At 43.3% G+C, this 14,355-nt stretch overlaps 1 protein-coding gene across 1 annotated transcript in view; it reads left to right on the forward strand.

The window, feature by feature from the left end:
* ANO4 (anoctamin 4) overlaps positions 1–14,355 on the forward strand; it is a 189,506-nt gene that overhangs the window by 111,577 nt on the left and 63,574 nt on the right. The window contains exons 9-11 of the mRNA XM_065408353.1: positions 7,447–7,553; positions 9,596–9,651; positions 11,234–11,355. Of these exons, the coding sequence (XP_065264425.1) occupies positions 7,447–7,553; positions 9,596–9,651; positions 11,234–11,355 (285 nt within the window). The remainder of the gene's footprint in view (positions 1–7,446; positions 7,554–9,595; positions 9,652–11,233; positions 11,356–14,355) is intronic.

Here is a 14,355-nt window from a genome sequence, read left to right on the forward strand (position 1 = left end):
GGGGGCAGAGAAGCACAAGTGGCAGATAGGGGAGCCTCAGGGGAGGGGGCTGAGTGGTACGAGTAGCGGGAGGGGGCCAAGTGGGAGCCCCACCAGGAGCAGAGCGGGGGGGGCTTCAGGGGGGAGGAGACTGAGCAAGGGCAGGGCCACAGTGTGGAGCAGGGGAGTGGGGCTATGGTCTGGGCGGCGGTGCTCCCCCTACTTCTAGGAAGCTTCAGGTGCTTATAACCAGCATCCCCAAATGCACGAGTCACGCACCGCCCATGTCTGTGGGGCAGAGATCTTGGCTCCATGTATGTCTATAAAATGCCTAGCATACTACACAAATAATGTTAATTTTTAAATATATATATTTTTATACAATGAAAAAGCTAATCAGTTTGACTACAACTAGAAGTGACCCAAAATTTATCCCAAATTTATAACAAACCTACCCTGAAGTTTTAATGAAGATCAAAAAAATTCAGTATGTTGAATAATCATAGGACTGCAAGAACAGAAGTGCTGAACAAATGCTGTTCTCTAGGCATTTATAATGCATCTGAAGGCAGAAGGTTCTAGAAATCTCTCAGGAGAGCTTAATCTTATGCCGTTTTCAGCTTAGTGAAGTTGGATAAGTTGAATGGATGCTTATTCAGACCAAATCTTGGAACTTTGTGAGGTTTACCCATCATGAATTGAAACGTGTAGTATGAAGCACTTCAGAGAGCATCCTGGAAACTCCTTTCGTATTGCAGCTCTAGCTCCATCCCTAAATGTTGTTCATAAAACAATCTTTACATTTATTGCAAAGATACCAGTTCACCACTCAAATCAACAGACTAGCCACCCAAGAAGACCTATCTAGTACAAAAACTTGGGGACAGGTTCTATGCTGCACCTCACAAGAGGAGCAGCCCAGAAAGCATAGTACACGAGAAAGCGAGCAGAGCTGGCTTTAAACCACTTGTGTGCTGCCTAAAGTCTAGGCTGAGTGGGGTCCGGTGTGGTCCCTGGTACAAATTAGAAGAGCCCAGGGGGTGCTCTAATTACAGCAGTCTTTACCTGCGTGTCATTGAGGCCATGTCACAGCTCAAAACAGTCCAGAATTTTCATAGCACTCAGCTTTACGAAGACTCCTCATTTCTGAGACACACCCTCCATCTCTATGCATCTGCTGTGGGTTATGTGGGAGGACAACATAGAGCAATAAGGCTATGTACTATGTAGGCCTGACTCTGTTCCTGCCATGGGGAAATTTTCTCCTGGATGGTTGTGGAGCCTTTATAGCTCCTATATGCCACTGGAGTAATATATGAGGGAGTGAGAACCTAGTTCTGCTATAGGTTAGTATTCACAGCAGCATAGATCCCAACCACCCAAAACCAAAATCTGTGGTGTGTACTTTTTAAACTGAGTGACACAGGCTCAGAATAAGATAAACAATAGAACATAGCGAAGAAATAGAACAGTAAAAAACCTGAAATTATGGGAGGTTTTCTGTAATCAGAACAGTATCAGTTACAGCTTGACTAAATGGACTGAGGTACATGTGTGGTATAACTCCAATTGTCTTAGTGGAATCACTGTACCTTAGGGATGAAGCCAGCTCCATGTCTTTTCAGAAATTATTTTCAGGAATGTTGGACTATTACAATTAGGAAATAGGGCTAGGCACAGCAAATCACCTTCAAATAGGTGTGAGAGTGTATGTGTGTGTTGTGTACAGTAGTAGGCAAAAGGAATCTCTGAAAGGCAAGTGTCAGAGACACACGGGCTGCATTTTAAGAGGGTGACACAAATTCTATGGAAGAGGGACAGAGAGAACACAATAGGTTCAACAAATCATAGTGAAGATTTCTGAATGCCTTAAAAATCGCTTTATTAGAGCCGATACTGTTTTGAAATGGTTTTCCCAAGCAGAGTTGTTGGGAGCAATTGACTGAGACCCGTGGTATTTCAGAGAGCCCCCATAATGTTGATTTAGGGTAAATAATACGCCACATTTTGTTCAATGACTCTGCTAGCATGTCTTTTCCTGCACTTGGTACAGGGATAGACTGGGTGACCTGTTAGATTTGTTCCATTTCTAACCTCTACCATTCTAGTCCCTGTGAAATTTAGTATCTTTCCCTGGTGTCACCAACATACACATTCAGATTGATTCAGCCAGCTCTGGAAAAGACAGGATTCTGCTGGATTCTGGGGTGGGAGGGATAGCTCAGTGGTTTGAGCAGTGGCCTGCTAAACCCAGGGTTGTGAGTTCAATCCTTGAGGGGGCCACTTGGGGATCTGGGGCAAAATCAATACTTGGTCCTGCTAGTGAATGCAGGGGGCTGGACTCAATGACCTTTCATGGTCCCTTCCAGTTCTAGGAGATGGGATATCTCCATTAATTATAAATTATTATTATTATTATAGATGATCAGCATTTCAGTATGTCTATGGAATTTTCATTTGTTTTTCCTTCTCCACTCTCAGCAAGATAGATCAATAATCTTAATGCTACAGTTACTAAATTTTAAAATAAACGCAAGTAGCTAAAGTAAGGCGTCCTTTGGAGCAAATAGTAGTTCGGCTCCTTTGCATATTCCACCAACATTCAGTTCTGTATCTTTTATACATCTTAGCCCAGGTCTACACTGCACACCTTACAATGGCACAGCCGTGCCACTACAGCTGCGCCATTGTAAGGCACTCAGTGTAACCACTCTTTGTCATCAGGAGAGAGCTCTCCCGGTGACGAAATAAAACCACCCCCAACGAGGCACGATAGCTTCGGTGGCAGGAAAGCATCTCCCACTGACAAAGCGCTATCCACACCGGTGCTTTTCATCGTTAAAACTTTGTCATTCAGGGGGGTGTTTTTTCACACCCCTGAGTGACAAAAGTTTTAAAAATAGAAGTGCAGTGTAGACATAGCCTTGATGTCGGACGGTCATAATCATATGACATAGAAATGGTCATAGAGAGAGCAGCTTTCAGTGTGCTTGCGCAGCCATTTAGGAACAATCTACAGTTGTATCACTACGTATGGTCATAATCATAGATGTCTGTGCAAAATAATTTCACACCTGCAAGGAAAATGGACAAACCTTTTTGCTGTGTTATCTGGGAAACTGGTAGAATGAACCCAGAGAAGGAATGTAAGCCTCTCAATGCAGGAGCTCAAGGTTAAGTTCAAGTGCAACTTGCTGTGTGAGTTGGTCTCGAAAGTGATTGCCATGGTGACTAATATTCACTGCTACCCAGAAAGGGAGGCCTTGGAGAAGGAAGTCAGGTGGACATCAAATGGAAAAAATGAAAAAAATTGTTGAAATATTTTTTAAAAACCCACAAATCTGCTTTACATGTGTCTTTGAGCTGATGTCTGTTATAGAACATGACAAATTAGCTGTGGCACGATGCCAGAGTTTAGGATACTGCAGTGAGAAGCAGAACGATTCTGCTGACTCATGTTGGTTTATGCTAGAAGCCAGATGAGGGGGGCTCATTCACTCCAATCCAGGCTGTAAAGGGTTTGTATGTCCCTTTGAGGAGGGGCAGAGAGAACTTGCACCTGAGGCCAGAAAGGTGAAACCTCAAAACAAGCCAAGCTCGGGTTGAGACTGAAGTTTTATTATCATTTAACAATAATGGCAAATCCCAGGAAGCGGTAAACTTGAACAATAAGGGCTTGTCTTCACTGCTTACTGGGTTTGTGCTACAGCACTAAAAACAGCAGTGTAGAAGTTCTAGCACGGGTAGAGCTGGGGCTCTCATACCACCTCCCTGCCAGCTCCAGCCTGAGCCTGAAGGTCTCAACAGCTGTTTTTAGCTCTGTAGTGCGAGCCCAAGTCTGTGGACCCAGGCTCTGAGACTCGCTGCTGCCGGTTTTAATACACCGTGTAGACCTACCCACTCAGGCTAGGCTAACTTGAGAGGAGTTAACTTGAGTGTAAATAACTCTGTAGCGAAGACATGTTCTTAGCAGTTCAGGTGCAAAACCTGTGTGTGGATATGTGCTCACTTGTGATGTGGAGAGAGCAGTGTGAGAACTTTCCCTATTCACAAATCTTATTATGTTGCGGAAAATAGAAGGGACGTTTGTATTGGTTGGTGAATTTCAAAAGATTTGGTGTTTCCATTTAGATAAGCACCCAAAAAGGTAGGTGTTTATCCAAACCCCTTGGATATGGAGGTCTTACACAAGCTTTCTCATGAGATTTCAGGACTCTCTGTTTTTGTTTGGACCAGAAGTACTTTGAGGACAGCTTTTTTCATGGCATTCTAACATTTCTGCTTCTGGTCCAAAGCAGAACCTGGAAGTAAAAAGGGCAAGTGAATAAAAATGAAATCTAATGGACAGCAGAATTAACCAAACCTTTTTTGAACTTCAGAAAAGCTTTGCTTTTGGTTCAACTCAAGTTTTGGAAGAAAGATCAGGGAGAGTGTCTGTAGTCCCTGATAATTTTCTCCCATCCCTGTAAAGTAGTATTGTAGTTGTACACTGTGTGGGAGAGACAGGAAAAACACAAAGTTTGCCCAGGATACAGAAGAGGGGAAAAGGCATCAGTCCATTAAAGGAAGAGTAAAAAATATCAAAACCTGCCATGTTAGCTCTGTAAAAGGCAAGAAGGGCAGCCAGTAGTAAGCCAGGACTAAAGAAGCTCCACAGAGACAAATCTCACATTAGTGAGATTGGTGACTGAGGAAAAGTTAATAGCATTCCAGCACTGAAAAAGCAAACAGGTTTCCCTCCTCATCAATGATTAAGAAGTGAAGTAAGTCAGAAACACGACACTTGAGGGCTGGACTCATGCAAATTCTACTCCTAGTAGGAACACCCAGGAGGCAGAAAAGAAAAGATTTTAAAAGCCACTAGGGCTGCTCATGCTATGAGAGCATTAAATGGGATCTGATGAAGATCCTGGGAGAAATGCTGCCCCGGTTGAAGGCAGTGTGAGTTTAGGAATTGCCTTCAGTGGGACCAGGATTTCATCATTTTTGTATTGTTAAAATAGTTGAAAGTAAAGTGGGTTGGTTTTTTTTAAGGTGGCAGCAAGCATCACAAAGGGAAATAACCTAAACTGAGGCCCAGGAAACTTCTATAAGCAGGGGTAATAGAGAGAGGTACGGGCTGGTGTACCACTCTTATGTACCATACTATTTTGTTTAATGTCTTTAGTTTTGGGATTTTTCTGTATGTCTTGGAAGCAGGATACTAGAACCCTCTGGAGCAAATTGTATGTGGTGCGGAAGACCTAAAATACAGTAGGAACTTTTTGGCAGGAGAGAGCCAGGACATGGGGATTTCACACAGCCCTGCACAATAGGGAGCTATTTCCTGACTGCTTTTCCCATATGAACATGGAGGGGGAAATGACCATGTTGGGTCTGTGGCTAGTGGATCCTCTCTGAAGAGGGTATATTTGCTTGGCCAAAACCCTGTGGGGGAAAAACATTGAGCCCCAACTCCTGTACCCTGCAGCTGGGGCGCTGACCTGGCTACATGCTGGATCTACTATTCTGGTTATTTCTGTTCCTTTAGAGTTGTTTCTGATCCCATGCTCTGAGTCCACTCTGCATTCCTGTGAGCTGATCTCTCTAGGAAATCTGTATGATTGTACCTGCTCATTCACTCATCAACTCATTCACTTTCCCACTACCTCACTAGCGGGCGCGGGGGGAAGCCTGTTGAAAAATGGGAGGCTTTCCATTGACTTCAATGGGCTTTTGATCCAGTTCAAAGGGCCAGATTTTGAAAGGTAGGTGCCAGGGCTGTCCCTACCAATTATGGCGCCCTACGCACAGGGTGAAAGTAATTTAAAGGACTTACCGGTACGCCGGAGTCCTGAGCGGAGTCCTGGGCCCTTTAAATCACCGCCGCAGAAGCCGGTCCAGTTCGGCACGGCATACTGGCTCTTGCCGGTACGCCATACCGGACTGGACCGGCTTACTTTCACCTCTGCCTACACAGCTGGAGCACCTGCTCCCCTTTCCCCCATCCCCCGCCCCGCGAAGGGTGTGGGCTGTGCTCAAGGTCTGCAGGACCGGCAGCAGGAAGCGGAACAACCTGGCCCCAGCCCGCTCCGCTCCCCCTGCCCCAGCCATGTCACTCGGGGGAGGGGACTTGGGGGAAGGGGTCCACTCCCCCCCCCCCCCGCACTGACCAGTGGCGGGAAGCGGAGCTATACAGCGGGGAGCCAGCGGAGTGGAGCGCGGGGAGCCAGCAGAGTGGAGCAGGCTGGGTCGCTCTGCTTCCCACCACTGTCGGTGAGTGCGGGGATAGGCCTGACCCCTGCTGCCATTGCCAGGCCCTCCACCCCCCCCGCTAATCCCCTGGGCTGCGTCCGTCGCTGGGGGAGTGGGCTTGGGAGAAGGGGTGGAAAATGGGGGCGGGGTTGGGGCAGGAAGAAGCAGGGCAGGGGCGGAGGGAGTTGTCCCAGGCCCCGCACCCCCCTAGGAATGCACAGAGGGTCAGCTGGGGGATGGGGCTGGCTGCCGGCACTACCACATACGAAGCACGCAGCTGCTTATTAGCTGCATATTCTGCGCACGCCTAAGGACGGCCCTGGTAGGCGCCTAGTGTTTGAAAATCCCACTAGGCCCCTATGTGCATCTTTAGGAGCCTAAATATTTTTTTTTTTAAGTATTTAGGCCGAAGACCCTATTTTCCTCAAGAGACCACACAGACCCTGTGAGTTAGGGTCCAAATTCACTCCCTCTTGGTGATGCGTTTGGTACCTCAAAGCCCAATAGTACAACATACACTATGCTGACTACAGTTTTCTAGTGTTCTTGGTAATTATTAAAATATCATACTCTCCCCAATATGTGTGTGAAATGTTGTTAAGAAATATATACATTATATAATATGCCAACCAATCTAGTAAACATAATGCAATTTGCAGTTGATCCTTCACTTAGTTTTCTTGATTCATTTTAAATCTACCCAACCTGTTGAATTTGAAACTGAATTTCATGTAATTTCATGGTTAGCTCCTGAAAGTTAATTTTCTAGCCCATTTTAGCTTACTGTATCAAACTGTCATATATGATGTTTTCACTTTATAATGTACAATATTTATAATGTATTATTTCATTTTCAGTGTTCATGTGGTTAATCTGATCTGTGTGTTCTAGAGCAGCATTTTTAAATCTCATTTCTTTGTAAATTGTGTGCATGTATTATGCAGTGTTTAAACATTTTTTTAAATGTAGTGCTTATGAAAGTGAATGACTAAGTAGCAAGACCCTCTGCAAACGGCTCCTCTTTAGTCCTGGTTTACAATGCCCCTGAGGAGCAGAGATTTCCTATTGTGCTGAATTGAATCACAGTGTCAAGTTCCTTTATGGTGTATTCCCTGTACTTCACTCATACGCTGTAGATTCTTGAGGTGCTGTAAAAATTAATGGAACTTAACATTTATTTTAAATATTATACCACTTATTCATGGGCCAATCTTGTTTGTGTTTTTTATTTAGCTTTATCATACACAACAAAGACACTTTCTTCAACAATGCTACAAGAAGTAGAATAGTACACCATATTTTACAGAGAGTGAAATATGAAGAAGGAAAAAACAAAATTGGTAAGTGCTTAACAAGGTGCTTTTTAATTTGGTGTAAAAATCAATAAAGCCAGGGCATGCTCGTTATAGGTCAGCTTTGGTTTTTTAAATCTCACTGGGTAAATAGCTCACACGTTTCCAGGGTGGTCGCTTTTTCTTGGTATGCCCAGTCATTTCGAAGACGAGGCAATGGAATGTTGGGCCGCTTTTCCATGACAGGATATGGCTGACACCTCAGAAGACTATTTCCCTGTGCAGTAGGAAAGGCTGATATAAGATAAACAAGAGACACACAAGGTATTAACTGATGACACTAAATAGACGTATTGGCCCATTGCAAAAGGAGAACTTGCAACTCTCCTTGGGTCAGAGTGTGGAGGTGCTTGGAGGGATGGGAAACTCATGCAGCCCTGAGTTTCAGACTCCAGCAATCCTGCATGAATCCCTATTCCCCTCTCTTCGCACACGGAGGTCATGGAGGTTACTGCAGCCCCCTGATTCCTTTCTATGGAGGGAGAGGGAGACCAAGATTGAGTTCTCCACAAATTTCCTCTGCAAAAAATGGTGTCTTGACACAGGTGTGGGTTGGCTGGAGAGCTGTGTCCTCCTCCTCCTCTTCTCTGTTTGTCATGCAGAAGAATGTTCTTCATTCTAGTGGGCCTTTGCACTGTTCCTGGCTGAGAGCTCCATGTCCGAACTGTCAGCTGAGGGAGCCTTGATGGGGTAGCAAAACCCATTCAGTTTCCCCAGCTGACAACAAGCCAGGGAGGAACTTTTCTCCCTGTGCTCCCAGAATTAAGGAAGCACCACACGTGCTCGATGCCTCCCTGATGTCATCCTCAGCACCAGGGCTGGAGTCAGATTCCACTCCTGAGCAATGGGAAGAGTCAGGGGGCTGCATATTCCACATGCAGATACCGCCAGGGCCGCTGTGTTCTCCTACTTGCCTCAGGATCCAAGTATCTATCCATCCATCAATGTGGCCCCCACCACTGTAGTATCAGAGTATCTTCTGCGTAGGCTTCGGGACTGTAGGAGCCTAGCCAGGCTAAATAGCTCTGGTGGGCTTCACACAGTAGAGACACCAGGGACCAAGATGTGGCCCATAGCAGAGAGAAATACAACCAGCAAAAATGATATTTATGATAAATTAATGCTTCTCATTGGACTATTCTTATATTATAAGATTTCCTCAACTGATTAAGAATAGAATATGGAGTCTTTTGCCTCTAGGTCACTGGTTTGACTATCCCCAAGTGAATACTGCACTGTCCAATAGCTGTTCAGTGGCCTTTCAGTAAATTTCCAAGTAAACAGTCATCTTCAGCACAGCTGGCACTAAGTACTTCCCTTGTGTTGTCAGTCTTGGCTGAGGGGCCAAAGCCTTAATGGACAGGGAGAATAAACTATCCTTCCCCCCCCCCCCCCAACTAGTGGTCCCTTTGGGTCAGAGTTCAGGTATGTTGTTGGGCCTCACACTGCTACTACCTGTCTTGTGGCTGTTCTGTCAGTATATAGCTTCAGTTTCCAGGCCATCAATCCAACAGCTCTCAGAACAGTAAGTTAAATAAATGTAATGATGCTATTTTCATATGGAAATTAAGGCTTTCGGCTGTTTTGTTACACTACGATACAAAAATTCAAAGGTTTTGTCTGAAATTTGCAGAATGCCAAGAAATGTGGCATCTCACCTAAACGACGTTTCCAAATATATCCTCACACAGACTTTAATATATGATTATTAGACCAAAATATTTGGGGTGAAAGTCAACCCCTATTGACTTCACTGTGGTGTATTTGGCCCTCAAAGCTTTATGTTCAAAGCATAATGAATTGTAGATTGTGAATAATACGGTTAAGTACAGTAGCAAGTATCTGAATATTGTATTCATCCTTCCCTTGTGCTCTACCATAGTATGACAAACCTATGAAAGAAGTATTTTGTTACTCATACTTTTCACTGAACTTCATTTACCAGACTCATCATGAAAATGTGCTTGCCCTCCTCATTTTACAGTTATTCTAGCCCTGCTTGTAATTAAATTAATATTTTTGGCTTTTAGGTCTGAATCGATTGCTTACTAATGGCTCCTATGAAGCTGCATTTCCTCTTCATGAGGTATTTTTCTAACATTTCTTGTTGGCTTTGAATTCAACTTTAATACCAATGTCATTGGGCCTGAGTCTCCTCTTACTCTGGTTTTACACTATTGTATCCCCACTGGCTCCAGTAGAAAGTTACTCCTTATTAATACAGATGGTGGGGGTATTTTCTGTGCTTTCTTTCATTTAATCCAGCTCGTTAGAAAATGTTGATAGCTCTTCCTGAAAATTCATGTGCTTCAGACTCACACACTGTCCCCCATTGGTGGCTATGAATAATGTGGTAGTAACAATCGTGTATTACAGGAATTCTCAAACATTTTCATGGTGTGGAACACATCCAAATACAGTGTGTGTCTGGGGGCAGCACCTCCCTCCCTTTAACAATCACACAGATCATTCCCACTTCTTCACTTGCAATCACAGCTCCCAGTAGCAATCCCGGTGGCAACTGCCACAATTGTTTTGTATGGAAAAGCAACATTAGGGACGTATTTAATGTGCTTTTAACTCCTTTTAATGCTGTTTAGCAGCTAGAAACAAAGAGGAGCCAGTATCATGTCACCAGCTGGCTCGTCACAGTCTATCAAGCAACATTACTGGTTTCATGAATCACACTTTGACAGTTACTCATATATTGTATATTGAAGTCCAAAACTCTTTATCTGAAAGCTTGAGATCTTCTCCTTTTAAGCTAATAAAATCAATTAAAACAGAATTATGCAAAACATCATCTATTGTATATTGGTTCTTACACTGCCCACATCACCGTAGCATCTGAGCACCTTTCAGTTGTGCATGAATTCTTTACTTTCTTCAGTATTTTTACACCCCTTGCTATCCCCACAACCTCCTCACTTGGAATAATTCCAGCAGCAGTATCATGTTAAACACGTATCTCTCAAAGTAAGCAGCCTCCTTCAGAGCTGCAATTGGTACCACTTTGAAGATGGTTATTTCACACCACTAATTGATTATGCATTACAACACCAGTTTGAGGTGAGTGTGGCTTACCTTATTGAGTTAATGGCAGAATACAGGTAATAGAACTCAGGATTCCCAGTCTTAGGGTATGTCTACACAGCAACTGGAAGTCAGATTGCAGTTTGGGTAGGCATACCCATGCTAACTTATACTATACCCACCTGAACTGCAATCACACTTCTCATTTCAGTATAACATACCCACCCTTATGTTCTAATCACTAGACACACTGCACTGCTGAGCATGCACCTCCCTTAAATGAAGATTTCATGGTGGGACCCATTTGTTCTTAACCTTTTATATACTGCAACCCTCTTTTCTATATCAGGCCTACCCTGGGAACCCCCTTCCATTTACCAATATGGAAGGGCAGAGTGGTCATGACCACCTGACATCTGTTTGCAACTCGTGATCTGAACAATGCCAGTTACCAAATACAGGTCTAAGAAAAATCAACCTTTAAGACAAACTAATTCAACCAAGCCATTGCTAAATTTGTCTTTTTGTTTTCATGCAAGGATTTTGTATAAACTGTTCAATTAAAACACACCTCTAGTTCCAGAGATTTCTTGGCAACTATTATTCTTTGCTCAGGGTTTAAATCTGTATTTCAGGGAAGCTACCGAAGTAAAAATTCCATAAGAACCCATGGAGCAGAAAACCACAGACATCTGCTTTATGAGTGCTGGGCCTCATGGGGCGTGTGGTATAAATACCAGCCCTTGGATCTCGTACGGTAAAACTTTTTATTTGCTTTTTAAATGTTGCACTGTGTGCTGGGATACAGAGTGGGATAAGAGGGTAGGAAAGTCTAACAGAAACATGAAGGACTCAGTTAATTCCTCTGACAAATGAGCCTAAACTCTCACACTTTAAAAGTGTGGGGGCCATGGCCTCCCCAGCCCCCCAGGTCTGGTGTCCCTGGGCTCCCAGGGTGTGGAGAGCCTGAATGTTCTTTGTGCCCAGGGCCCCAATAAATCTTAATCCGCCTCTGGCTACAAGGGTCTATACATAAAATCTGTATTTAAAAGGTAGCAGCATCATTGAATATACTGATATGTTGGCAATTTGGGAGGGCTATTAAAAGTACTATAGTACTGTAACTGATAGGAGCCTTTTGCTTTTATTGTTTTTTTTAATTGTTCTGAAATAGAAGGATTTGTAAAAGATTCCCAGGAAGCACTAGGAGTTATTCTTTAAGACTCCATAAAGCTCTTTTCTCTGCAACTTCATAAAATGGGAATTTGCTTTTCCTAGGGAAAAAAATATTCACAGAGGAATACAATAATAGGGGTTTGCTTGAGTCATGTAGTTTTTTAAAATGTGCTAGAAACAATGTAAAACACAGTAATATATTTTTAGGTAGTACAGCAACTGTTTAGATGTTATCATTTCTTTTTGAGCCCCTTGGCCAAGTCTTCACTAAGGAAATTTACAAAACAAATTACATTATTGGTTCAGTGGTGAACCAGTAATTGCATTGAAGTAGTTTTGGGTTTGTTTTTTAAATTTCCCCAGCATGAGAGATTACATTAGTTTCACAGTGTAAATTGTTTCTCTCTTTTTTGAAACATTTCTGGTAATTGTGTTTGAAGTAACCTGCAGACAGGGCTGTCGTTCTTTGGTAATCGTTTACATTTGTGATTGTGTCATGGAACCATCATCATCAGAAGGCATCATTAATTGGGAGTGTCACATCTGAGCTGTGAAGTTCAGATCCTGATCCAAGTTTCCCTAAAGTCTGAGGGAGTTTGGATCCAGTGTTCTTTTTCAGTGTTTGTGTGTGCAAAATGGCTCATCAGGCATTTAAATGGCCATTTATGTATGCAAGTGTGGTAACTGGGTAGGCACACAATTGCATTTGGACCTTGGCACAGACTTCCTTTAGAAATCTAAGCATAGTATTTAAGTGCACTAACTCATTCAGTTTCTCTTCCCAGTCAGTGTCATCCAAAGATTATTCTGAAAGAAATGTCAGCAGAGTAGTTTACACAATGGAGGTATGGGTGATTCAGTATACAGGTCTAAATGAGCAGGAGGAGAACTAGGGCAGAGTGATGGGTATGAGGCTTGCTGAGTATTTACAGGTGACTGAGTAAAAGGCGACATCAAACCCAGACTGACATTTTAAGTTGCTGCCATATATCCTATTAGCTGTTAGCCTACAACAAACCCATTGCTGATTGTAGTGCAGGCACAGGAGGAAGGGTGGCAGGAAAGGAGTGGGCACCCTTTTCTCTCTCCCCTCCCAGCTGTTAAAACACTCCCATACACCTTTCCCTAACCCACACCAAAACATCCCTCCATACTGCCTCTCCTTTCTCACATGCCACATGCTCTGGTTTTTCACCTTGAACAGTTGACCACATTAGCAAAAACTGCTGTTCACCTCAGTTAAAACTGCGTAAATCTGTGTACCCAAAACAAAAGTGTTTATACTAGTTCTGCCATGAGTGCTCATTTCATAGCTTTCCCCCGCCATGGGTACTGTAGAAAATCTATGTAAAGCCCATGCCCAAAGGGAGTGGGAGTTGAGGGTTATCTGTTAGGTTCCTAATGGGCCAGCTTTCCAGTACCCACCATTCCCACCCAATATTTGTGTTGTCAGACTCTTTAGAGAGGCCAAGGACTGAGTGAGCTACGGATAGTGAACAACCTTCTCATTCATAGATATGATACTCTCAAGTCAAGTTAGATCACATTGCCAGGGTGATAAGAGAAGCTGTTGCTTTTATGCTTGTTTTTTCTTGCCATTAAATGTGGTCTTAAATTTCCAGTGTGCTCAATCTGGCACCTTCCGTGGCCATTAACTTTACTTTAATCACACCAGTTGGCCAGTATGGAGATCTTAGTCACTAGACATAAACAAGGAAACAGCATTTGATGGGCATCGCACAATTCGGTTTTCATTCCGCCTGGAAGCACTGGGGAGCATGAGAAGTACAGATTCTGCACAAGTGCAAAGGCATCGTTGTTAATCAACAGCTGTGAAGGGGTCAGCTTACTCATATTGCTGCCTAAATGTAATTTCCATACTGTCGTTACAAGAATCATTCAAAATCACGAGAACTGAAAGTGATTAAAGGGGGACAATCTCTCTCTCTCTTTTCTCTTCCCTCAGTTCATTCACTTTGGCCTTGCTCCTAAACCTGTTGAAGTGAATGAAAGCAGTCCCCATTGACTTCAGTGGGCTTTGGATCAGTCCCTCTGTGCACTTGACAATGCTTTGTGCATAGTCTTTTTTCCCCCTCTGTAGTCAGCGAGTCATTTCCCCCTCTTGTTTGTGTGGGTCTTTCACACAGCAACAAGGGAGAGAGAAAAACATTTTTTATCAAAAGAAAAGGAAAAATGTGATTGTAAAACCACCAAAATGGGCATGAGGGTAGGGGGAAATATTTAACTCTTTCTTTTGTTTTAAATAACTAGATTTCAGGTTGACAGTGCCCCTTTAACCTTCACTCAATCCCCCCATATAAGGCTTACATAACGGATACTTTAACAGGCTTCAGACATCTGCTAGAGTGCCATAGCTGCATTAAGTTTGTTTATGTGGTATAAGTCCTGTATAGAATTTTTTACTGAACTGTAAAAGGATGAATGAAGAAAGAAATTTTCTTGGCTGCAGTCCAAATCTGTCTCTCCTCTAACATCCTGTGTGCCTTCTAGGTGTCCTGATCCCAAGCAATCATATAATTAAGCTTGATAAACTTAGAGAACCCCAATAATAAATTGTATA

This window comes from Emys orbicularis, chromosome 1 (assembly GCF_028017835.1).
Source record: "Emys orbicularis isolate rEmyOrb1 chromosome 1, rEmyOrb1.hap1, whole genome shotgun sequence".
Taxonomy (NCBI): domain Eukaryota; kingdom Metazoa; phylum Chordata; order Testudines; family Emydidae; genus Emys; species Emys orbicularis.